The sequence below is a fragment of the Sander vitreus genome, chromosome 20 (genome assembly GCF_031162955.1).
Source record: "Sander vitreus isolate 19-12246 chromosome 20, sanVit1, whole genome shotgun sequence".
Taxonomy (NCBI): Eukaryota; Metazoa; Chordata; class Actinopteri; order Perciformes; family Percidae; genus Sander; species Sander vitreus.
Genome location: NC_135874.1, coordinates 10,854,349 through 10,878,417, shown reverse-complemented (window position 1 = coordinate 10,878,417; position 24,069 = coordinate 10,854,349). Strand labels below are relative to the sequence as shown.

The following is a 24,069-nucleotide window of genomic DNA, read 5'->3' as shown; positions in this document are numbered from 1 at the left end:
ATACTAATACTGCTTGAAAACTCCTCTGACCTTTTCATTATTGATGTAATAGCTCATGTCATTAGATTGACAGCAACATCAGTTTAAAATGTCAGACATTGCTGACGCTATAGTGTGACATTACGTAGGAATTGTGACAGTGGGTTGTCATTACACATTACACTGACGTTTTTAGTTGCTGCAGAGCATCTTGTGTATTGTCTCAGTAGCCCTTTAATCTAGAATGTACTATATCAATCACTACACTGCAGTGAATGAGTCAACAAGACCTTGAATGCTCATGTTACACAACACTAGGGCCACAGTTTGCACACACACATTCTAGTCTACCATAGATAACCAAAAAGGTCAGGAGCTTTGAAGGTGAAGTACAGTCACCATAGTAACTACTGTTGACTCCCCTGTCTCCTAGCAACGGGATGTAGAGTGATGTCAATGGAAAGCATGCTATTTTCTCCTGCTGACAGAATGATGTCACTCCTTTTGTGTGTGTGAAGACAGAGTGGTGGAAAGATAGAAGTTTATTTCTATATTCTATTATCTCTGCTCTCCTGAGAGGGGGTGTGATGCTGACATGGAATCAAAGACAAAAAGGCAATGATAAACTAAAATAGCTGTCCAGAGATGATGAATCATGGGCCAATTAAGGGTGCAATTATGCGCCTGCTGCTTTTTTTGGTCCCCCTGGCCCCCACGCCTCCAAATCATTCTCTCCATAAAAATATAACTTCAAATTTGCTCTGATAGGCTTGACAGTGGGTGGAAGTAAAATGAACGAAGCACACATCATCCTATATGAGACGAACACTTCACTAGTGTGTCTTTTTTTTCCTGGTCTCGAAAGCTGAATGGGTGTATATGATACGTTAAACCCTCATGAGAGCTTAAGGTTAAAGACTTTAGAGAATCACAATGTCCTGCCCAAGAGCACTGTGGAAGTGTCTGAAGGGTAATGGGAAAAATAGCTCGCTCTGGGAACACACAAGTAAATAGTGTGTCACGTCTAGATTTGTGCCATGGATATCCAATTGCATGCAGACTAACAGGATCAACAAAGCAGTGTAATTATCTTATCTGGCCCGATGGCTTTTTCAATAAAGAAAGCAGTTAATCCTGAGGTTACGCAGGGACAAAGTCAAAGACTACTATGAAGTATGAAGCAGTGAGCTCTGTGGAGATGGAGCCACCTTTTTTGCCTCTAGTCATGTCCAGCATTTAAATGGCTCTACATATGGTCGTTAAAAACTCCAATCTTCCCAATCCACAAATGCTCTAAATCCCTAAACCAAAAGAATATAAGCAACTGCCGTGGAGGCAAAAATAGCTGCGACCACAACAGCTTGTTGTGGTCAACAACCTTAATTAATATTTGTCTGAGCTAACTTTAGTGCTGCGTGCTCAGTGTAGGGCTCATCCAGAAGTGACTGCAGAAAAGCAGACCTGTTGTTGATTCCACCACTGTGACACAGACACACTGACAAAGAAGCCTTCCAACAGGATCAGAGATATAAATAACTCCACAGCAGCACTGCAATATTAGTGGGTGGATTCGGAGAGAATCGTCACTGCCTATTTATAAACCCAATGCAGTCAAACCTCTTCATTGTGGGTGATTCACAGCGAGTGCTGATTAGGTAGGAAAGAAATGGAATTCATTGTTTAGTAATGCAGTATATTTTTGTCCAAAAAAAGTTTTTTTCTAACAACTCATTCAGTATGTGCCTGTATTGGGGATTTATTTAACTGCACATAATTCAGTAGACATTTCTGCTCCAGAGAGTAATATAACTGACATGTATTTCCAGACTGCAGTGAAGCTCTACAGCCCCTGCCAAGCGGACTAACGTCAGAGGCAGGCAAGGGACTCAGCATCATGCATTCGAGGGAAAACGTCTTTAGAAATCATCCTGTCTCTCAGTATCCTGCTGCCACCTAGAGGTCTAAAGATCATTTTATGGACATGAACATGACAATATTCAAACACTAAGTTTGTAAATCTATGTGTGCTTATTTACACATGTAGCTTCCACACAAGGTTTAAGCCACATTTTGGAATCTAAAATACAAACACCTCTTGAGGAAAAGTGAAAATATGTTAAACCACCTGTCCTCTCCTACAGTAAGAGACTGTTTTGGAAACACAAACGTTTTGCACTCGCTGACAAATAATATGGCATACGCTACTAAACAAGCACAAATAAGACAAAGAAATGTAACCCAGCAAGACTACATGTTTATTTAGAAATCACGTCAGAAAAAACCTTGCTATAGCCAACAATACAAGATTATTTTTTTTCAAACCTCCAATCGAGAAAATATACAGTAAGATAAATGTATCAGTCAATAAAACAATAATCATATAGAGTAAAGCAAATAAAAACAATGGCCTATCAATAAAATGGTAAACAATTCTGGCACAATGTTACACCAGGGCCATGATGCTGTGCTACAACCTACTCCAAAAATAACCTCATTTGTCATGGAGATTGAAATGTCTTTTTTTTTTTTTTTTTAAAGCTTGCATGGCTTTGCGTTGGTAAGAAACAAGTCATCTTATGACTAAATGTGCCCAAAGCATAGGATTATAAAAAGAGGATGGGTCACTATCCCAAAAGTAATTCAACATTGTAATGTATTAGCTAACTGTTAAGAGAATGTCTGCTGTCTCAGTCTCCAAATTCTGGCAACTTGCAAACGCTTGCAAGACCCATCCTCTCATAATCCTGTCTTTAAGCCGGCAGGCAGCCAGAGAATGTCTCCATCACGTCTCATACACATTCCTCCTCCGTCACACTGAAGACTCATGGCTTGAAGGTACATGCTCCTCATAAGTCACCAAAGAGACATGTTGCTCTTCACACGGCACACAGGCACAGAATCCATGGTAACAGATGGAGAGTGATTAACTGAATTAAGTTATAGGATCAATTGCACGATTGTCTGCTGTTCAGGAGATCACGTCCACACTATGAAGTGCAAAAATGGGACACATACAGCCACTTTGTGTACATTTCTTGAATGTCATCAAATCAATCAAAATGCATGCACATCATGTGAGCCAGATCTAAATAAAACTCCCACTCAGGGTCAAACACTACAATGAATACTTAAATATGACATCAATCTGTGCGGTCCTTATGGTATCATTTGGATGTGAAGATAGATTTCAAACACTATTACATTCATTACACTACAGGCTAATAAAAGGTTAGTGGTATGGAAATAACCCTCATGGGCTTAATTGCATTCGGTGTTAAAGATACATTGAGACAAACGTCACAACACAGAAGCACAAGCCCCACTGAAAGGGTGACACCTCCATCGGTTCATTTCACATTGCTGTGCAGAGCAGGCTGCTTGCTTTGCCCCTGTCTGGATGATGAACATACTCAGCTCTACTGCCTCCAGTTATGTAAATAAAACAACTAGATGATGCTTTTGTGTGACTGACCATGTCTATTATCATGCATGTGCTCAACTACCATATGAAAAAGTGTGGAGCATGCCTTGTGAGGTGGTGAAAATCCTGTGTGGCCGTGCATGAACACTTAAACAAGTGAAGTTGCAACTCCCTATCTGTGTCCCCAGCTGTTTTGAAGGGGTGCCCTGTGACACATAAATCAGGAAGTATTTTGGGGAAGCCTTTCAGCAAAAGAAGAGCCAGCAAACCAACCTTCTAATCATCAGAGATCTAAGGTCATAGGCCAGAGACAGGGAAGGGAGGTGGGGTCGGGGGGGGACCACTATGTCTGCAGGTGGTAGTGCGCAGCGCAGAGGCAAGGGGATAAAGGAGAGGGGTAGGAGGACATGGGAGTGAGCTTTGTCACACAAGTTATTCCAAGGTTAGGGGCTCATGAGTTGTCTGAAGGGACATGCTCCTCAAAGCCCTCACTCTCCCTAACCAGCGCCCTCTCCAGGATGACACGTCCCTCTTTGTACCGCTGACTGTCCTCAGTAGCAAACTCGTAGATCCAACCCAACTTGCTGTTGCAGTTCTTGCAGCTGACGTCACGCACCATGTGCCTGCCGGTTAGCATCACTCTGTCCTGCACCTCACTATACTGGAGGTTCACCACCTGTGGAGTGGAGACACAAACATGCAGCACAGAGATTTTGAAGCGGGGAACTAGATACTGAATCTGTGTACCATGGTTGATGCAGAAGTAAACATCATAGGTAGTTATCATGAATGTCTCTGTACCTTGTTGAAGAGGAAAGCTCTGCCGGTGGCTCCTGTGAAGCGTGTTGAGATAAGCTCAGACCTGTTGGTCAGGATGGTGTCGCAGTTGGCACAGGAGAAGAGGCGAGTCCCGCCAATGTGGTCCAAGAAGATGCGTCCCATTGTCAAATCTCTGAGAGTGAACTTAGGCTAAAATAAGAGAGAGAGGGGAAAAAAAGCAAGCTTTTTATTGATGGAAAGTTAAATAAAAATGGGATTTGACTATAAACAGTGTACAGGCAGTAACACCTTGCAATACAATACCCTAAAATTGTGAAGTCTAAGAGGTTTTGCCATACCGTTTATAACCGTGGTGGCTACTCCTTTAACATAGTGGTAGGTGTGTGTGAGGCTATTACAGGCAATGTTGTTTCAACGGGCAGTTTGTTACTGTTTTAAGGTAACATAGGATTTTTAAGTCTGCGAAGATCCTCAGTCAGCCAGACTGTGGGATATCTAGACGTCAAAGACAACTGCACTTGCTCTAAGTAACCATAATGAAATAAGGAGCAAGTGAAGTTATTTTGCTTTCTGTTTAGTTTAGGCCTCAACTCTCTCTCACGCTCTCTTTTCTCTCCCCTTTGTTTTTCTTCCTCTAGCTTTTTCATTTCCTGAGGCTTTTACTTGTGTTCTGGGAGGATAATAGAGAGTGCCCCTAAAGCCATGGAAACCCACAAACACTGCATCTTGTAATATGCCACCTATGTCTTGACTGCCAGTGTGTGCTTGGGGGGGGGGGGGGGGGGGTGTCTGAAGAAGGTAATTTCATTCAGCATATGTGAACTAGACTCCACCGAGGCAATGTGTAATGTGCGTTGGCCCTAAATGACACTACAGAAGTTAAATGTCTGAGGCTTCCAACAATCAGTCAGAAACGACAGACATTGTGGACTGATTATTTAAAAAAAATGTTTATTATTAACATTTTTTTCAATTACTCTCCAAAAAATTGACTATATTGTGATAAATATATATCATCACAATATAAAATAGCATGTACTCTGATAAGATTTGATACATTTGTAAACTGGATGCCAATTCGCAGCATTTATAATCTTTCTCACCAACAATACAAGGCAACATAAAGCAACTTAGCAAGGTAGAGAAATATCCTAACTTTATTGTTTACAGTCTCAACGAAAAACTAACATTATAAGCTCAAATAGGTATTAACTGAATTATATTTTGATGTGTTATTGTTACCTCCCCTCGTCAAAGTAGCTCCCTGTTGAGCGTTTTGCTGATTTCAACAAGTACTTTTTGTTCCTGACTGGCTTGTCATGATGATTATTGACTGTAGATGGCAGCTGACCTTTGAATGGTGCTGCAAATAAAAGCCGTTAAAATAATAATATAATAATAAAACAGCCTCTCTTCAAAACACACATACTTTTGAGTAACTGACAAAAGGGAAAACGTTTGCTGGTTTTCACATGTTAGCTGGATGGTGTTGTACTGATTTATCAAGTCAAAAGAAGCTAACGTTACGTTAGCCGTCCCAGCTAACAGCAAAAACGACGACAAACTATGAACAAGGCGAACAACAACATAACGCATATTTCCGCTTAGCTCCAAATGACGGCCTCTTACCTTTTCAAATTTGTTTTAGTGGCACAATACGTCCCCACCAGCGATAATGTCACCGATGTTTTAGGTATATTTTAGACGCACATATGTTGTTTGTACCGTCGTCGTCGTGGCTTTGTTGTTCTTTTTCAGCTGTTCCCGTCTGAGCTATGCTCGACTGTGCTCCAAGCTAGTATCAACATCCGGTCATGACGTAGAAGCCTGTGCTGGCATAGATGCTGAAGAAGCAGTCCATGGGTGCGGGTGCGGGTGCTCCACAAGGTGTCAGCAGAGCGGAGGAAAACCTTCACGTGAAAGAAACTTAAGGTTTATATCAATAAACCGTAAGTATCTTTTAATGTTTTTTTTTTGTTTTGTTTTTTTTACCTTGCACGCAGTGGTGGAAGACGTACTCCGATATTTTGCTTAAATGAAAGTAGCAACAACCCACTACAAAATTAGCCTAACGTTACTCTCTTACAAGTAAAAGTCGTACTGTGTTGTATTAGTATCGTGCATTCGACATTAATTTTACTTAAGTAAAAGTAGAATACAAAAGTATTAGCATCAAAATATACTTAAAGTACCAACTGTAAAAGTATGTCATGATGATAGTAGTCTAGTCTTAGGTAGTTAGTATTTTGTATTTATCCCCGTGGGTCTAAATTGGTATGCAGCATAGTCACAAAGGCATTTCAACATCACAAAGACTCCAACAGACATACTCAACACAAACCCATAATTAAAATGTGATGTCTACCGATGACATACAAAAGTCATCGGTAGACATACTTGTCTCTAAGGTTTTGAGCAACCAGAACATTCTGATATACATTTATTTTGATGCAAAACAAAGTTATATAAACATGTTCTGCTGGAAATCTCCACATCATGATAACTTGCTGTTTTTACTCTCTGTTGGACTCCAAGGGTCAGACTATATGCAAAGTCAATCTAAGGACAAACTCATAAAGTTGGCTAATTAGCAATCTAATTGTATCGCTCATAACATCTCCAAAACTGAACCTGTCCAGCTTTACTAAATTGCTGGTTGTTAACATATAATTAAATAACCCCAGGTGAACTTTATGAAACACCAGGAAGTTACATTTATCATCACAGTTTACAAAGTATCTTATGACTGTGAAGCACTGACCCGACTAGAAGTTAAAGAGTAACGTATTAAAATGATTTAAAATTAAATGCACCAAGCATGTTATCCTTATAATTTGCATAGTTCTGTCAATATTATTAATGATGTACTTGCTCTCTATTAATGAGAGAACCAAGATTATAAACTTTGATTAAGAGGCAGAACATTTATGGTTGAGCTTTTACACCCAAATGAGTTTTATTATGAACCACAAATGTATTCATTTCCCTCGAAGATCACTCTAGGTAGTATCACTGTCCGCAAACTCTGTCCTGTCTCCTGATGACGTGTCTTACCGCTTACGGAGATGTTTATGTGGCCAAAATACTATTGTCTAAACTCTCTGGAAAAAAACAGAAACAACAGCTTCCACCTACTCCAAATAGAAAACGGCAAGCTTAGAGAAGTCACATCGCATTGATATGATTTTAAAGGCTTCTGTCCAATCAACATTTATACCAATTATTCATATATAGTGGTATTTGATTATAATGTCATTTGGATATTATGATAAACAGTATTACTGTCTGTCTGTCAAAGTACAGAAACCAAAATATAGTTGTTTTGTTCATAAAGAATTGTGTTTAGTCTTTTTCATCCATCTAAAGATGATATAACGATTTTTTGATGATTTATGATTGGGTGAGAGAGCCATAAACATAACTTAACATTTAACTGACCTTCCATAATGTGTTAGTTTGGTCTGTTGCATATTCTTTAGAGCTACAAGAAAAATTGCAGGGGACACAGATACACATTGACAAACACATGCAGAGATAGTGCGGAGGAGGAATGACTCGTAATTAGATTTGATTGTTATCATTCCGATACACTGATAAGAGGGAGATATGACTGAGAGGAGGAATACACCTTTCTCACAAGAAGTGGTTGACCTCTTCTTCTCTCCTTTCTAACACTTTGCCCTCTTGGGAAGTCTTTTCCTTCTCCAAACCCTTTGCAGGTACAGTGTACTTTTACAGTCAGTGAAAGCTTACTCATTACTTACTTACTTATTCTTTCTCTGAGGCTGAGGGGAAAAAGAGGAGGGTATTATAATAACCTTCAGTGTAGAAGGTACTCAGTGTCTAACCACAATATGACTAGATCTGCACTCCTGATCCTGGCAGCCCTTATTGGATCCTGCGCTCAGTTTACAGGTAAAGGACAGCACGTTGTGCATAAATTTAGCATTCATAGGCCATTTGCCACAATGTGGATGAAAGTAGCTGTTATCTACAAACATGTTGCTTTACTTTTTACAAAGTGTTAATGCAGTTAATGTGCACTGTGCACACATGAGTTTTGGATGCAAAGTAAAATTATATAAGTAAAGTCATCATCCTGAATCAGTACTGACGTCTAAGGTAAAGTAAATTATAATAACAACATCATTATAGAAATGCCCTGCCATGATTTAACAACAAAAAAGAGCTTCACTATGTGCAAATAAGATGCTGTATTGTAGGGGGAAATGGAGGATGAAAGTGTTTTTCATTCTTGAATTCTTAATTAGCTATTTTTTAAACTAAATGTTTCAAAGTGAAGTTGTCCCTCTTTGAGTTCATATTGGTATCTTAGAAATGTATTAAGTTATTTTTGTTTGTGTTGTCACATTTAGATACTGTCAACGTTGATGTACGAAAAAATGAACTACCGCCAGAGAAGGTACAGTATGACAGTAATTAGGGCTGGGTGTCATTCAAAAGTTTTCAATACTGGTACCGGTACCAATACTGTGAATTTGATACTGTTTCCTGAACAATACTTTTTTTTAATACAAATTTTATGAAATACATTATCAGGAGCTTAGAAAGAATCCCGCACACTGACCATTACACAAGCAATTATTTATTTAGAAAATACAACATTTCAGTCTTAGACCTTCATCAGGTAAATTCCTGATGTTCCTGAATTTACCTGATGAAGGTCTAAGACCGAAACGTTTTTTGTTGTTAAATCACAAGCATAATTAGATCTTGGTACAAACATGCTGCAGGCTTATTGGCTGAGTGACGCTGATGAGATTTACTTCTTAGAAATTGAAATATGGTACTGAATGACATGAATATTTTTGATACTCAATACTGTGGAGGCAATGCCTGAAGTATTGAAGTTCAGTGCCCAGCCCTAACAGTTATATACCATATCAATCAGTCTGAGAAATTGTTTCTCTGTGCTACAGACAGAAAGTTACATGCCAATACTCTGCTCACCTACACCTGCCCCCTCATCCCCATCCTCTTCAGGTACTGAACTCAGCAAACATCATCAATAATCATATTCATCTGACTTAAATTGTTTTCTAAAACACGTTATCTAGTGTTATACCATGACATTGCTGACTTCTCCGCTTCCTCTCCATCAGTTCATACTCTCAGACCTGCTGATATCTCAGCTGTTTATGTCATGGGGATTCCACTCTCACAAAGGTAGACAGCCACACATACAATGCACATATACTTGAGTAATAGGGGGAGGGGAGAAATGGCCTTTTCAGCATGAGCCTATCTCTCTCAGCCCCTACCATTATATCACTTTGTCTGCTGTACAACTGTCTTATAGGCGATATTAGCCCTCCTACACAATCTGGACTGTGGTCATAACATCTACATCTTATAACTTATTCCCTGTTATATATTGTTCTTATTCAATCAGTCAGTTAATATGTTAATGTTATTATGTTAAGATTTCATAGTCATAGTTAATATTTCATCATGGTCATTGCATTTCTGTGAGTGTTTTTTATTATTATTTTTATTCTTATGTATGTGTGATATATGTGTGTATATGTGTTTGTTGTGTTAGGTTGTCTAAGCTACTGGATGCATAAAATTTCCTTCGGGATGAATAAAGTATCTATCTATCTATCTAATACAGAAATGTGGCTTTCTGAGCTGCTTCAAAGCAGAAGCTAATATATTGAAACTCTTATTAGCCCTCACTCACTCTGACAACATGTCTGTCTTCATCATTAGGGTTGAAGCATCCAGAGTGGTCAATAGAGTCGCTGGTAAGTCTATTAACTCTCACTCACATGCCTTTCTCACCACTGAGTGTTTGTACAGTCAAGTAGAAAGGAAGAGGTGTATAATCATCTAAAAGAGACAGATTTTGGCGTTTGATTTGCACATAATTCCTACTGTATTTTATCTATCTATGGAAGATAACAATTATGAATACATCATACATAATCTTTTCAGACAAGTATCTGCACTTTCAGTATGCTACATTTTCTTTTATTGTATTCTCAGAACTATATCAAAGTCGTAGTCAGGACCATGTAAATGTCAGATACAGAGTACACTTTGAAGAAAAGCTTTTAGAGTTTAGCTTTTACAGTTATGTTGAGTTTATCTGTAAGGATAAGACTGGGCCATAAACACAGGTTGTTGACCTTCATTCACATAAAAGTGAACAATGCTGTCAACATTACAGTAATGGATGCTTTCACCAGCTTCCTTTTTCACGACAGCAGTTACCACATAATGTAACACAACCCACTGTCTGACTGTAGTGTAGGGAATTATACATACTGTAGATTGAAGTCTATACAATTGTGTGTATTGTGTGTTGAATAGAGTTGCTGTCCATGTTTAACCCTGGAGTGATCGCTCAACATGTGGTTCAGCCCTCATTGCAGCCAAGGTAACACACACACACACACACACACACACACACACACACACACACATGACACACCAGAAATGTACAGTCACACATTTAAATGCTGTTTAAGGATATTACTGCAGGTGTGTTCATTTAAATGTGTGACTGTACATGTGTGTGTCGTGTGTGTGTGTGTGTGTGTGTGTGTGTGTGTGTGTGTGTGTGTGTGTGCGTGCGTGCGTGCGTGCGTGCGTGTGTGCGTGCGTGCGTGTGTGTGTGTGTGTGTGTGTGTGTTGCAGAAGCTTGTTGGAGGAAGCTGAGGAACTGTCTCTCTCCCTCTTACATCAGGTACACATAACACATTCACCTCTCATAACAGCACAACAACAGTTAACAAGTCTCTAATTGTCAAAGTGAACAACCTGTATTTCCTCCATTTAAGACAAACTCCCCCATAAAACCACAACGTTCACACTTAAAGGGGTGATAGAATGCAAAACCGATTTTACCTTGTCATAGTTGAATAACGACAGTTCGGTGGGTAAATAGGACATACATAGAAGCTCAAAATCCCATTGATACCCCTATCCTCTGCAAATCTCACATTTTGAAACTGCTGCTGAAAACTGGCAAATCTCAACAAAGCTGGAAGCTGACGTCAGCATCCCAACTCCTAGTCTTTGTCACGCCCCAACATTTGCATAGGCTACACCACTGACCTGAGGTCAGCTTAGTCTTCTGAATCTAGCTAGGTCATGCAGATCTCCAGAGGTCCGCTATTTAATTACTAAATTCACTTCTGAGACTTTTTTATGCGAGAAATCAACTATGTCAAATATGGGCCGTTTTACGAAAATTGATGGCTAATTGCAAATTTTGTCCGACTGTGTGTCGCAGTTCAGCAGGAGCTCAGCAGGCAACGTGACAGCGTGATCAGACCCGAACTCGCCATGTTGGAGGTACTCCGCATCACAACAAAGCACAGGCACTGAAGTAGATCCCGAACGGCATTAAGGAAAATGGTTCATTATTGCCGTGTTTTAGGTTGTACCAATAGGTCAGACCGAGAAAAACATTTGGAATATTATCGACTTCCAAAAGTTATTAAAAACCAGGGAGAGGAATGCCAGACGTTATCAGAGGAAACTCTTTCCTGGAAAGGAGGCACTTGTGGTTGGCAAAGCTCAACCAGGATCTACGAGGGAAAACTCTGTCTTGTTCGGTCTTTGAAATGAAAAAAAAAACTATTGAGAGTCACTTGGCTACACCTTGAGTATCACAATGATATCATACAGTTAAGGTTAGGTTGATTAAAGACGTTATTGCATTACTTACTTTGGCCTTCACAAAACATTGGTCGTTAATGACTTGGTACTGCGTCTCCCTCACCCGTCCACACACCATCTGGTTATAAGCCTCCAAACTTTTGTAGGATTTAAGGTCTTCCGCTGTGTATGGGCTTGGCGAGAAATCCAGGTAGTTGACTATATCGGGATATGCAACTGAAGGAAGAATCACCGGGTCGCCATGGATCCAAGAAGAGGGAGCCAACTTGTAGGGATCTGCACCGCCAGTAAACTATAATTTCTCAAAATATCGTGCCTTTTTTTGTGGTGCAAGTCCTTCCATGCCTTTGCATCTTGGATGCGTTTTGATGAGCTTTTCTGTTGTTTAGACATAAAGTATTAAAGTATCCAAAGTGCACAATACTCCATTACTTCATTCAGTTGTGGAGTGCCTCCAATATGGCCGCGCATCCAGGTTACCGCCCAGAACGTGACGTCGGTGAAAACCATCTATTGAAGGGACAGTAGCAGCTAACGAAATCCCCAATGTTCACAAAAATGCATTAAATTGAAATCGGACACCATAGTTAGCTTTGTAAGACCTTGGGGTATATGTTATATAAGTGGCGTGACGAAATTCAAACTGTAAATAGACTTTAGTTATGCCGAAAGTGAAGCCAACTAGCTAGCCGCGATCTGTACACATAGGATTGAAGGGATAGTAGCAGCTAACGAAATCCCTAGCTAATGTTCACAAAAATGCATTAAATTGAAATCGGACACCATTGTTAGCTTTATAAGACCTTGGGGTATATGTTATATAAGTGGCATGACGAAATTCAAACTAAATATACTCTAGTTATGCTGGCAGCTGGCAGCCAGCCAGTTCAGGAGCTCCGTAGAGCTCCGCAGGGCCCCGAGCCCCAGTAGTCCAGTAGCCGAGAAACGGTGACTTTAACTGGGTATGGAGGTTGCCGTTTTCTAGTCAGACTGTGTGGAGCGCCTAAAGTCCGACACGTCTTACCAAATTTGCAATAAGCCATCAATTTTCGTAAAACGGCCCATATTTGAGCTTTATATAATTGATTTCTCGCATAAAAAAGTCTCAGAAGTGAATTTATTAACGAAATAGCCCAACAAACAACGTATAACTTTGCAGTGTCTGAAATATGAGACCTGCTGTCTCGTCTCCAATGTGTTTCTATGGGGTCGCTCAAACCAATCAGCGTGCAGCTCATCTAAATATTCATGAGCATACCATATTTGGAAGAAAAGCTCTTGTTCCAAATATAGCCATATTCACAGGGTAGTTAAGGGCCTAATAAAATAGCATTCGGGCAATTTTCAGCCCAACCAATGTTACATACCCTATTAGGAGACCTTAAGGAACAGTGTGAAATACCCTATATAATCATTCTATCACCCCTTTAAATGTTTGTACAGAATAAACAAACCAAATACATCAGGTTAATAAATGATCATGCTAGGCAAATGTTTTGCCTTAGGACAGAGTCTGGCTAGCTATTTTCCCTTGTTCAGTATGCTAAGCTAAGCTAACTGAGCTGACTTGTCAAGAGTGTACCCTGATTGATCAGCCATTGTAAGATGGGTTAGATTGTAGGCCTCAACAGGATACGTAAATGTCCTTCCTTTTCCAGAGCTTTCAGCCACATCTCACAGTAGATGGAGTTTACTCTGTCTTGTTTCTCTTGCAGGTGACAGACTGGAAGTTTGGGGTGCTGTTTGTCTCGGCAGATTTCATGTGTGCCTGCTCACCACATGTAAGATTCCTCACTACAACAAAATCATGTTCGGTGTAGCATACATATGAGCTAGCAAAACATTTGTTAAGAGTGTATTACTGTTTCTTTGTATTTCAGGTTGCTGCAGATGTTAAAGCTGTAGTGCAGGAAGTGGAGGCAGCTCTGCAGTTGTTGCAAAAAAGGGTATTGTACTTTTTGCCGAATTCAGTTTTGCCATGAACAGGTAGAATGGAAAAAAAAACTAATATACTGGGTGTATGTTTACAGTTGCATCACAGTTTAGTTCACGTTGTGGTCTGGAGCACAAATCATCAGCAGGACAAGTGAGTGTTTTGAATTTTAGGTATTACAAATCTAGCAAAATACCTGGTAGAAACTTTATTTACTCATTTATTTTGACATGATAGAAACCCTGCTTTTTACATGTATGTAGTGTAGTGTTGTGATCCTGTTTACTGTAAAATGCATGTGGCAGTGATGTGCTTACTTTCTATTTTCTAGCAGGTGTGACTGTATGAGAGACGAAAGCGTAAACCAGCGATTACATAAAGCAACTCTTCTGAAAACACTGCAGGTACAATACATGTAAATTAATTGTGTTTGTGGCTCATCTAAATCATATTTAGCTACTTACTTGACAAATATCAATTTGTCTGGTTTTCAGGACTCTCTAAGTCATGTCTTGGAAAACCCAAAGTGGCACAGCGAAAGGGCAGACTTCACTGCTGTGCTGCAGTCTGCACCAGTTATCCTTGAACCCATCTCAGATTCTGTAAGTAAAGAAAACCTATTTCCAGATGCCACTTATAATCAACATTACTGTAACTAACAACTGTAAATGATTCAGCCTTCCTTCCAGTAACAATGCATGCAATGGCTAATGTGTAACTAGCATATATCATGTGTTCCTTTGTAGGAGAACACATGGTCTGACCTAAACCAATTAGCTTTGCAGCTGTGGACAAACCTGGTAAGTTATTATTATTCAAAGTCATAAATAACAATAACAGTGTACTAATGTATACATTAGGCGCGCTGAAAACCTTCACCATTGATCTGTAAAATTGACCCTGACATCTCTGTTGTAAAAATTAGCCAACAGCGAACAGTCACCATAATCTCTCATAGCAAAAGTAAGATGGAACAATGACTACAGTGCATGTTTATAACTCTGAAGAGAGATTAGATAAGCGATGTGAAGATTAACAATGAGCTTTTCCTACAGGATGACTTTCTCCAGCTTTGTTCATTTAACATCTATATGCAGATAAGAGAATTGTGTAATCAGCACTTGTTTGACCTGCACAAAATGGCCCCACTGAAACCTAAATATCTCAACCGAACATGACTTTTCCTCCTCCAGCTTCAGCCATCAGCAGGTCAGGCAGATGTCATGGACACAAGCATCATTGCTATTCCTTGCCCTACCCAGGTAAAGCCTGCCATCCCATAACACTGCTACAGAGAAATGCTTCATAAAATGATTGAATGTGTTGCAGCAGCATTTAGTACTCAATATATAATCAAGATCAACATTTTAAATCTAATACTATAATAAGATTTAAATCTATTGTCCCAGAGGGATATTTGTTTTCACATCCAGTACAACACATAGACATACACATAGCCACATACAGACATGGTTAAAACTGGATCTTCTTTTCAACTCTCATCCCAGGAACGGCCTTTCCTGCGGACGCAGAAGAATTCCCCCACTGACACAGAGGGCAAAGTTAACAGCAAAGCCTCGACACTAACAGATCCTGTAAGTCTTTCATCTCAACTTCAGAACTACAGTGTAGAATGACAGCACATACAGTTCAACTAATTTGAACGCACTGTATGTTTGCAGGTTATGGGTACTGAGATACCTTGCACAGACCGCAGTCCATCTCCCACTACACCCACTTCAGGTAAAAAAATATCTGTTAGCTCTTTTTTTGCTAATGTATTTTGGGAAATGTAGTTCAATCCAACAACTTTATTCTTTGTGTAGTTCATGAACTCAGACCTGGAGATATCAAGGTGGTGGCAGCAGTAGGCGACTCTCTTACTGTGAGTGTTTCCCTTCTCCTACTTTTTCTGCTCTAAAAACATACTTATCCCAATGGGCATAAATAAATAAAGGCATAAAAATAGATCCAATCCAGATATACAGTATATATGAAGAACAGGACGACAGATTTAAAGATATGGAGTTGTTTTTTTTGTACTGTATGTGTCTGGATATGTGCGGACATTCAAACACAACAACCAAGGGATACACCACTGGGAGTTATGAGTAGATTATAAGGCCTAATTAAAAAGAATAGGTGCTCAAATTTTAACTTTAATACTGAGAAATGACTTGCAGAAATTTGCAAAGTGGCTTGTGACCCCCACACGTGCAATATGCTACTGGTTCAATAAAAACTTCTCTTCCTCTTGTCTTTCGATCTCACATGTGATGTTTTTCTGCAGGCAGCCAATGGCGTGGGCGCAAAGACGGACAACCTTCTGTTAGTGATTAATGAGTACAGAGGACTGTCATGGAGGTAAAATAAGCTAACGTAAACCTTTGTTCCAATATTGATAGTTTAGGAAAATACTTCAACAGTTCATCTGGTTATTCTGTGAGCTGTATTTGAAACTAACAAGCTGTTTCTTCCATTTTCAGCATTGGTGGTGATGAAAACATTACCAATGTGACCACTCTGCCAAGTATGTTTGTATCTTATTTAATTATTTTAAATTTAATTAAAATGTTATAGCATTGCCCAAAATTCAAAACATTAAATAAGCTTCAACTATAGCATTGTACTTGATAGCATCTATTTTGATGATTTTGATATATTTTAGGATGCCTTTGATTATCAAAATGGAGACGCCACTTCTTCAATAGCTGTTAAACTTTTTAAATAAAGTATCAGAAGCTGTAAATTGTTTGGTTAAATAATACTACAGAAATGCAATAAATCATAGAATAACATAATACATTCAACTGGTTTTACAAAAACAATGCTTAGTTGAGGTTCAAACTAAATAAGTTAGTAAGTGGACTTTAAGATATTACTAGAACAAACTTTCATGCTCAGTTCTGTACTAATTGTTCCAATATTTCTGCTATGACCTTACATAAATACAGAGCGTGCACAATCGTGTTATGTCCATTTTAGTTTCCTGATCTTCCCTGTGCTTGTGGTCTGCAGACATCCTGAGGGAGTTTAACCCCTCGCTGACCGGATTCTCAGAGGGAATTGGTAATGAGAACTCTCGTCAAGCCTTCCTCAATCAGGCTGTGGCAGGAGCCAAGAGTGGGTCAGTCATAGTTCTAGTATTACTTACTTTTTACTTTTACTTACCCTTTGAATTATAAATTATTCTTCATAAATAAAACCTTAGCAGAACGTAAGGAACATCAGAACAAGAATTTTACCATTTAACCTTTCTATTTTCAGTGACATGGAACTCCAGGTGCGCGTCCTAGTGGACAAAATGAAAAATGATTCGGTAAGCAGTGGTAAACTACAGTAGAATGCAGATATGCTCTCATGGTAACCTTTGTCTCAACCAAATTAAAAGAACATTTACCTCTTATCTCCTTTACAGCGCATTGATTTCAACAACGATTGGAAAGTGATAACCATGTTTATTGGTGGCAATGACATATGTGACTTCTGCACAGACAGCGTGAGCACAGACACCCTGAGATTTTTCGCAAAGATTTTATATTTTGTACTTACATTGGCATTATGGTTTGCTTATTTTATATTATCTACAAACATATAGATGTAGGATCTGTTGACATTTCAAACAATATTGTTTAAGATCTACTTCACATAATAACATATAATTCATATAATTTACTGTCATATTGAAATCCACGATAATCCAAAAAATGTTACAATGGCTACAACTTAGAATTATGATCATTTGTTTTGTCAATAAAATTTTAGAAAATACAGAAAAATGGCCATCACAATTTCCCAGAGCTGAAATTGATATATTAAAAGTGCTTGTTTTGTTACTTAGAAAACCAACAAATATTAACGTTTGAGATGCTGGAACCAGCAAATGTTTGCTTGAAAAGTAAAATGGACTCACTGATTCAAAAGATGAATTCATTACCGAAATAGTTGCCTATGTATGCCTACAGGTTTCATTTCATGTGAAACATTTCTTCCACAGGTGTTTTTCTCCCCCAGGAATGTGGTCGGTCGAATCCGCCAAGCTCTGGACATACTCCATAGTGAAGTATGTTTCATATGTTTGCACAAACGTACCATCCTCGCCATATGTTAGCAATTTCCAAGTCATAATCCAAATGACAAGACAACACCTACAAACTTTATTTTTTGTATTTTCCAGGTGCCTCGTGCCATTGTCAATCTGATAGAGCTGTTAAACGTTGTACCGTTGCGTGATCTGCACAGCGATAACACTCTGGGCTGTCCCACCTGGTTTGTAAAGTAAGTGATTTTTTTGGTTGTGTAAAAGAAAAAAACTGACCAAGTCATTATTTAACAGTTTGGGATGTTTGTGTTTCAGATTCATTTGCCCCTGCATACTAAAGCCTAAAAAAGGCTCCTCTGAACTTCAGAAGGTCATTGACATCAATAAAGCCTATCAGGTACAAGACTAAGGGATGCTGAAAGGAAGAATAGAGTGTTTTGTACATATTCTTAATATGTACAAAGTGTTTTGACATTTAAAAATGCTTTGAACCCCTATTTTAGGGACTAAATCATCATCATCATCATCATCATCATCATCATCATCATCATCATTATTATGACATTGTTAACTCAAAATGACTGTCACTGAAAAATCAAACTCTTCTTTTCTTGGTTTTTTATCTGTTGGCTGTCTTTCCGTCCAGCATGCTATGAAAGAGCTAATTGACTCTGGGCGGTATGACACACACCATAACTTCACTGTGGTGCTGCAGCCTTTCCTCAGGGAGATTTTCCTTCCCAAATTAGAGGTAACACACCTGAAACACCGAATAAAGTTTTCATTTATTTGAGCATCTTTAACATGTCTTCCCTCCTGTCCCTTCTTTTTAAAAGGATGGCCGGCCTGATCGCTCGTACTTTTCACCCGACTGTTTTCATCTCAGCCAGAAGGCTCACACTCTTATGGCTCAGGCTCTTTGGAACAACATGGTAGGATTTGCTTTATTAGACAACATTTCCTACATGTGTATTTTGGCACACATGGTTTTTATTTTCTCTTATAATGATATAAATAAATCTTTCACAATCTCTAGTTAGAGCCAGTGGGCAACAAGACCTTTAAACAAGACTTCGCAACTGGCATTGATCTGAAGTGTCCCTCTGAGGTGACTGAGTCCAACAAGTTATCAAAAACTATACAATATATGTTGTTGTTTTCATCATTTTTGTGTATTCATGTGTTTATGATTATTTCTTTATCAGACCAACCCATTTTTTAGGACTGCTGTCAACAGCAACTACACCTTTCCAGGCCCTCCCCCCACTCCAGCTCCTGTTACAGTAGGTCATAGTTTCTGTCTATTAATGCATGATGTATCAAGCAAAAGAGTATAACACATCTTTGTCATTCTTTAGAATTGGGGCAGTGACTTTTCCTGCATTAACACAGCTCCATCTAACTCTGTGCCCACTTCAGGTAAGTACTAAACGTGTTACTTAGATATTACCTTACCTAAAGGGAAATAGAGAGGTTGGATGTAAAATACTGTATGCTCATGTTGCTTTTGTTAGCTCACAGGTTACGACCAGCGGATATCAAAGTGGTGGCAGCTTTGGGAGACTCTATAACGGTAAGTTTGTACATAAGAATAACCTGTGAAGCACTTTTCTGTTTTGAAAAGTGACAAATAAATAAATGACGTCTCCTTGCATTCTTGCTAATAAACTAAAAAATGTCAGAAAATGTAATAGCATCCCATTATGTTAAGTGGTGTAACAAATGATGTAATAATTATCTTATTATTATCAATATAATTATATTGAAAGATGGAATAGATTTGTTTGTGCAAGTAATAGTAATGTTATACCAATTTCTTTTGGGCCTACTAGTGCTACTGTATTATAGCATTTTCTTGTCTTGTGCATCATCAAAATCCAGGTTGCCATATTTTGTATTTTGTAGTTTAGATAGCATTTTTAATTAAATAGGTCAGAGTGAGAAACAGAGAAATGTTTGGGTGATTTAACCATTTTTTTCTGCATGTAGGCCGGCTTTGGTGCTAAGGCAAAGACTCTCCTGCAGCTAAGAACTGAGTACAGAGGGGTGTCATGGAGGTCAGAGGCTACACACACACACACACACACACACACACACACACACACACACACACACACACACACACACACACACACACACACACACACACACACACACACACACACACTATATACAGAATACAAATTGTACATTGCATTGTAATCATTTTATTTATTGTGTGTGTTTAATTTAAAAGCATTGGAGGAGACAAAAGTCTTGAGACTGTCACAACATTACCTAGTAAGTCCCAAGCCTTATCTGTCCTGTAGCTCTCTTGTCATATACAGTAATGCATATCATCACCACTAGGTGGCAGATTTGGACTGTACCAAAACTTTGTCTCCTGTGCAGTGATTTCCCTACTTTTTTTTTTTTCATTAGATATACTTAAGAAGTTCAATCCTAACATCAAAGGAGTGTCAAAGGGACAAGGCAAATGGCAGACTGGCTTCAACATGGCTGTATCAGGAGCTAAGATATCGTGAGTTCTAACATTTCTTGAATCTGTTATCAGGGTTGAACGGTTCCCTTTCATGTGTTACGTTTTAAGCATCTTGTGCACTAAATTTCATACAGAGGGATCCCAGAGCAGGTCCGACGCCTGATTGATACCATGAAGAATAACTCTGTGAGTTTAATATATGGTACTATAGTAACGCATGCACCGTTTTGTGACATATTTTAATGCGCAAGAAGAAGAAAAAACACATAATCTTTTTCCATATCGCTTTCTTTCTGATCCTTTCTCCATCATTTGAACAAAACTAGGGGGTGGATTTTGAGAATGACTGGAAGCTGGTGACCCTCTTCATTGGAGGCAATGACCTGTGTCAGTACTGCAATGACCGGGTGAGTTGCTTTTTAGTCACAGGACAAGCAGGATGATCTAATGGATGAAGGGCATTTTCAAAGCACTCTCCTCAGTTAAACGATTCTCCTGCCATAGCACAGTGGTCAAACATCCTGTTGTGTTGTGTGATGTCCTGTGTAGAGCCGTCTCATGATATCACTGTCCTAGTGGGACTATGCACCGGAGCAGAATAATCAAGCTTTGTGAGCAGCCCTCCCCTAATTGTGTTATTGTGTCAGAGTAAGATGAGAGCAGACATGGTTTCTTTTCAATGGGCACATTCTGTCAAAACATCCCCCCCATCCTCCTCTATCTCGGCTATCTCTGTCTGCATTAAACCAGCACACGAGGCACAGGGACAGGCCTTGTTCTCTACCAGGCATAAACAACACAGAGGTCAACCAAGATTCTCTTCATCCTGTCTCTGTCTCACTCCCTCCTCCTTCTTCTTCTCTCTCTCTTTCTCCTTTCTCATTTTGCCTCCATTTCTCTTTTTATCTCTCTCTCTCCCTCCATTACTCCCCTCGCGCTCCACTGACAGTGTAGTCTCTCTTATAGTGTTTGTGCTTTGAAGCAGAATATCAAAGCATGACATCAATTTAAAATGAGCTTTGAGACTGTGGTAGTGACAGCTTAGGGTTAGTTGTTGCTCGTACGCTCATACATGTTGCATGAAGTTGGCTCTTTCAGTTGATTTGCACATTTTAGCTACACACTTGGCCAGTTTCCCCTTAAATGTACCTTAATAATTATGTGACCACAACAGAGAAGAGTTGTAAATGGAACAAAAAAACATGAGAGTACATGGATTAATAAAAAAGATTTGTATATTGTGTGTAATTGTATTATTATTTTCGTCTCAAAACTACAGGCCTCTTTGTCACCTCAGAACTACATCCATCATATGATGACAAGCTTGGATATACTTTACAAAGAGGTAAAAAGAAATGGTGTTATCTTCCAATAAATAATAGTTGCTTTTGCAAATAAATGCTGTAATGGACTAGAAAATAAAATGTGCAGTTTTCTCTCCCATATTAAAGAGGTTCACATTACTTCCCTTAAATTATGATTAATAAAGGAATCAATTCTGATTTTACTCTTTGAAACTGCATAAAGGTCATGTTTTCTTGCTCTCTGACCATAGGTTCCCAAGACAATTGTCAATGTGTTGGAGATCCTAGAAATCGAAGGCCTTCGCCGGATCAAACGGGATAGTCTTGGGTGCAGTGTGTTACAAAAGTACGCCCATCCACCTACTCAAAGCAGATGGGATCTTTTGAATCAACAGCGCTTCTTTTAATATTGGTCTAATAGTTTGTCAATCCAGAAAAGAAATTCATAATAATCTGATGATTATTAAAGGATATCACATGAATGAATCAATGACAAATCCAATGTATGTACTATGCAAAGAGTATCTTAATTCAGTGATTATTTAACATGTATAAAAGCATTCTATTTGCCTAGATCATCTGTTTATTTTCACCCCTGGTCCTTAGGTATGTCTGCCCGTGCTTCCTGTTACCAGGAGAGGATTCCCCAGAGCTGGCTGAAATAAAACGGATCAATCGGGAACTACAGGTTAGCAGACTGGGACAGTGAGGCAAAAATGTGTGACCAGCAGCATCTAGTTAAAGTCCCCCCTGCGCTCAAAAATGTTTGAAAAAAACATGTTTTGCTTATTGTTATTTCACTCCGATATTTGAGCTACACTCTGCAGAATGATGTATGTGCAGAGATTGACACTAGATGGCTGTTTTTACATTCATCTGCTGAACGGGGGAAGATTCTCTGTGCTGACCTTGACTCTGAGTTTAAGACGTGTGCATACGAACATCACAACTACTTTAAAAGCCAATCATGGTCCAATATGCAACATACATTAGCGGGATGTAGAAACATTGATCTTTCAGTATAGTAGGAGACACCTTATGTTTAGTAGTTAGTAGTTTTGAGGTGAAAATATTTGCATTTTCATAGATTCGGGATTTTTTTTAATGAGGGAGAAGAAGTAGATGGAATTAGAAGATTAGAACTTTTGTGGTCTTTCTTTCAGATTGAGACGGAAAAATTGGTATATGGAAGCCGCTACGATGAGAGAGAGGACTTTGCTGTGGTCCTGCAGCCCTTTTTCAGGAACACCATTGTTCCTTTGAATGCTGTAAGTCTTTCACATACCCCTGAGCCTTCTCTGCACTCTACACAAACATATGCATTAGCTTTAGGACACTAACAAAACCTTCCCCTCAAAAAGTACATCATTCCCACTAACACTGATGTTGTATTATTTCTTCTCCAGGACGGCAGACCTGACACCACCTACTTCTCTGAGGACTGTTTCCACTTCAGTGAACGGGGACATGCTGACATGGCTGCAGCTCTGTGGAACAACATGGTAAGTCCCTGTTTGACTGTGGATAAGTCTTTCTAAATGACCACATCTCACTGCAATATAGTCATGTGCTGAGCAAAGATTTACTCTGTTTTATCTCTAGTTGGAACCAGTGGATAAAAAACAGGCATACAATAATTTCACAAATTCCAGAAATAACATCAAGTGCCCCAGTGAGGTAAGAAAGGTGCCACACAAGCACATCTCACATGCTACTGCTAACCCTCTTGTGATTTATCTGTACAATTTGTGCATAATGGCATGAATGGTTCATAACATGGTAACCATTCACAGTCATAAAAGCCAATGTGATTGAATAGAAGCCTTTCCCTCTTGTGTGTTCCAGGAGCATCCTTACATCTTCACAAAAGTGAACAGCTTTCCCAGTTCGACCACCACCACAGCACCCACAACTCACAGCACAGCCCTGCCTCTCACCTCTCAATGCACGGACAACGTGCCAGTGTGGCTTGCTGCTGTGCTGGCCGTAACGGGTCTTCTGATTGGATGGGCTGTCACCTGGCTCCTCCTCTCCCGCAGAGCAAAGAGAAGCAAGCAGATGATGACAGCTGCAGTGGAGATGAAGGGCACTGTGTTTTAAAGTGCTACTTACTGTATTTTTTTTTACACTGTACTATTCAAGAACCACAATACAAAACACCATTGCAATATGTAAATTATTTGTGGTGATAATAATGCAATCATTTTCTTAACATGATAAGAAAGACTAGAGAAGTTAATTATGGTTCTTGAACCACAGAAAATATTACTGGATGCAAAGGTGGAAAAGGGATACGCCAGTCTTCACCTAAGGAAAGCAATAAATAAGACAACTGGGTGACACTCCATTATAAGTCCTGCATTCAAACCTCACCGAAGTGATGAGGTGGATTTAAATGTTGTAGCTGGTCTAACAATTGACTTAATGAGACAATGCAGTCACCAACCACCGTCGATATCTAGTCTCATATCACAATAT

At 39.2% G+C, this 24,069-nt stretch overlaps 2 protein-coding genes across 3 annotated transcripts; one reads left to right on the top strand and one right to left on the bottom strand.

The window, feature by feature from the left end:
- Positions 1–2,213: 2,213 nt before the first annotated feature.
- Positions 2,214–5,992, bottom strand: ypel5 (yippee-like 5). 2 transcript variants are annotated; one of them, XM_078277770.1, is made up of 4 exons: positions 5,810–5,992; positions 5,423–5,543; positions 4,202–4,369; positions 2,214–4,076 (listed from the first exon to the last, which is right to left on the bottom strand). In XM_078277770.1, the coding sequence occupies exons 3-4, from the start codon at positions 4,340–4,342 to the stop codon at positions 3,852–3,854; spliced, it is 366 nt and encodes a 121-aa protein (XP_078133896.1). In that variant the 5' UTR covers positions 4,343–4,369; positions 5,423–5,543; positions 5,810–5,992; the 3' UTR covers positions 2,214–3,851. The 2 variants fall into 2 exon arrangements, with proteins under 2 accessions (XP_078133896.1, XP_078133895.1); XM_078277769.1 differs by lacking the exon at positions 5,423–5,543 and having other exon boundaries at positions 5,810–5,990.
- Positions 5,993–9,132: 3,140 nt separating this feature from the next.
- Positions 9,133–23,980, top strand: LOC144535433 (phospholipase B1, membrane-associated-like). The gene is made up of 41 exons (XM_078277889.1): positions 9,133–9,184; positions 9,304–9,367; positions 9,914–9,948; positions 10,517–10,583; positions 10,844–10,892; positions 13,546–13,611; positions 13,711–13,776; positions 13,861–13,916; positions 14,095–14,167; positions 14,258–14,365; positions 14,510–14,563; positions 14,957–15,025; positions 15,272–15,358; positions 15,446–15,506; positions 15,590–15,648; positions 16,054–16,127; positions 16,250–16,293; positions 16,782–16,890; positions 17,031–17,082; positions 17,182–17,262; positions 17,761–17,826; positions 17,941–18,041; positions 18,121–18,202; positions 18,452–18,556; positions 18,642–18,737; positions 18,842–18,913; positions 19,011–19,088; positions 19,164–19,224; positions 19,320–19,378; positions 19,795–19,862; positions 20,042–20,085; positions 20,227–20,326; positions 20,422–20,473; positions 20,614–20,694; positions 21,567–21,632; positions 21,843–21,937; positions 22,198–22,279; positions 22,755–22,859; positions 22,998–23,093; positions 23,194–23,268; positions 23,437–23,980. Exons 1-41 carry the CDS (start codon positions 9,133–9,135, stop codon positions 23,689–23,691), a joined length of 3,165 nt encoding a protein of 1,054 aa, XP_078134015.1. The 3' UTR covers positions 23,692–23,980.
- The last annotated feature ends 89 nt before the right edge of the window (positions 23,981–24,069 follow it).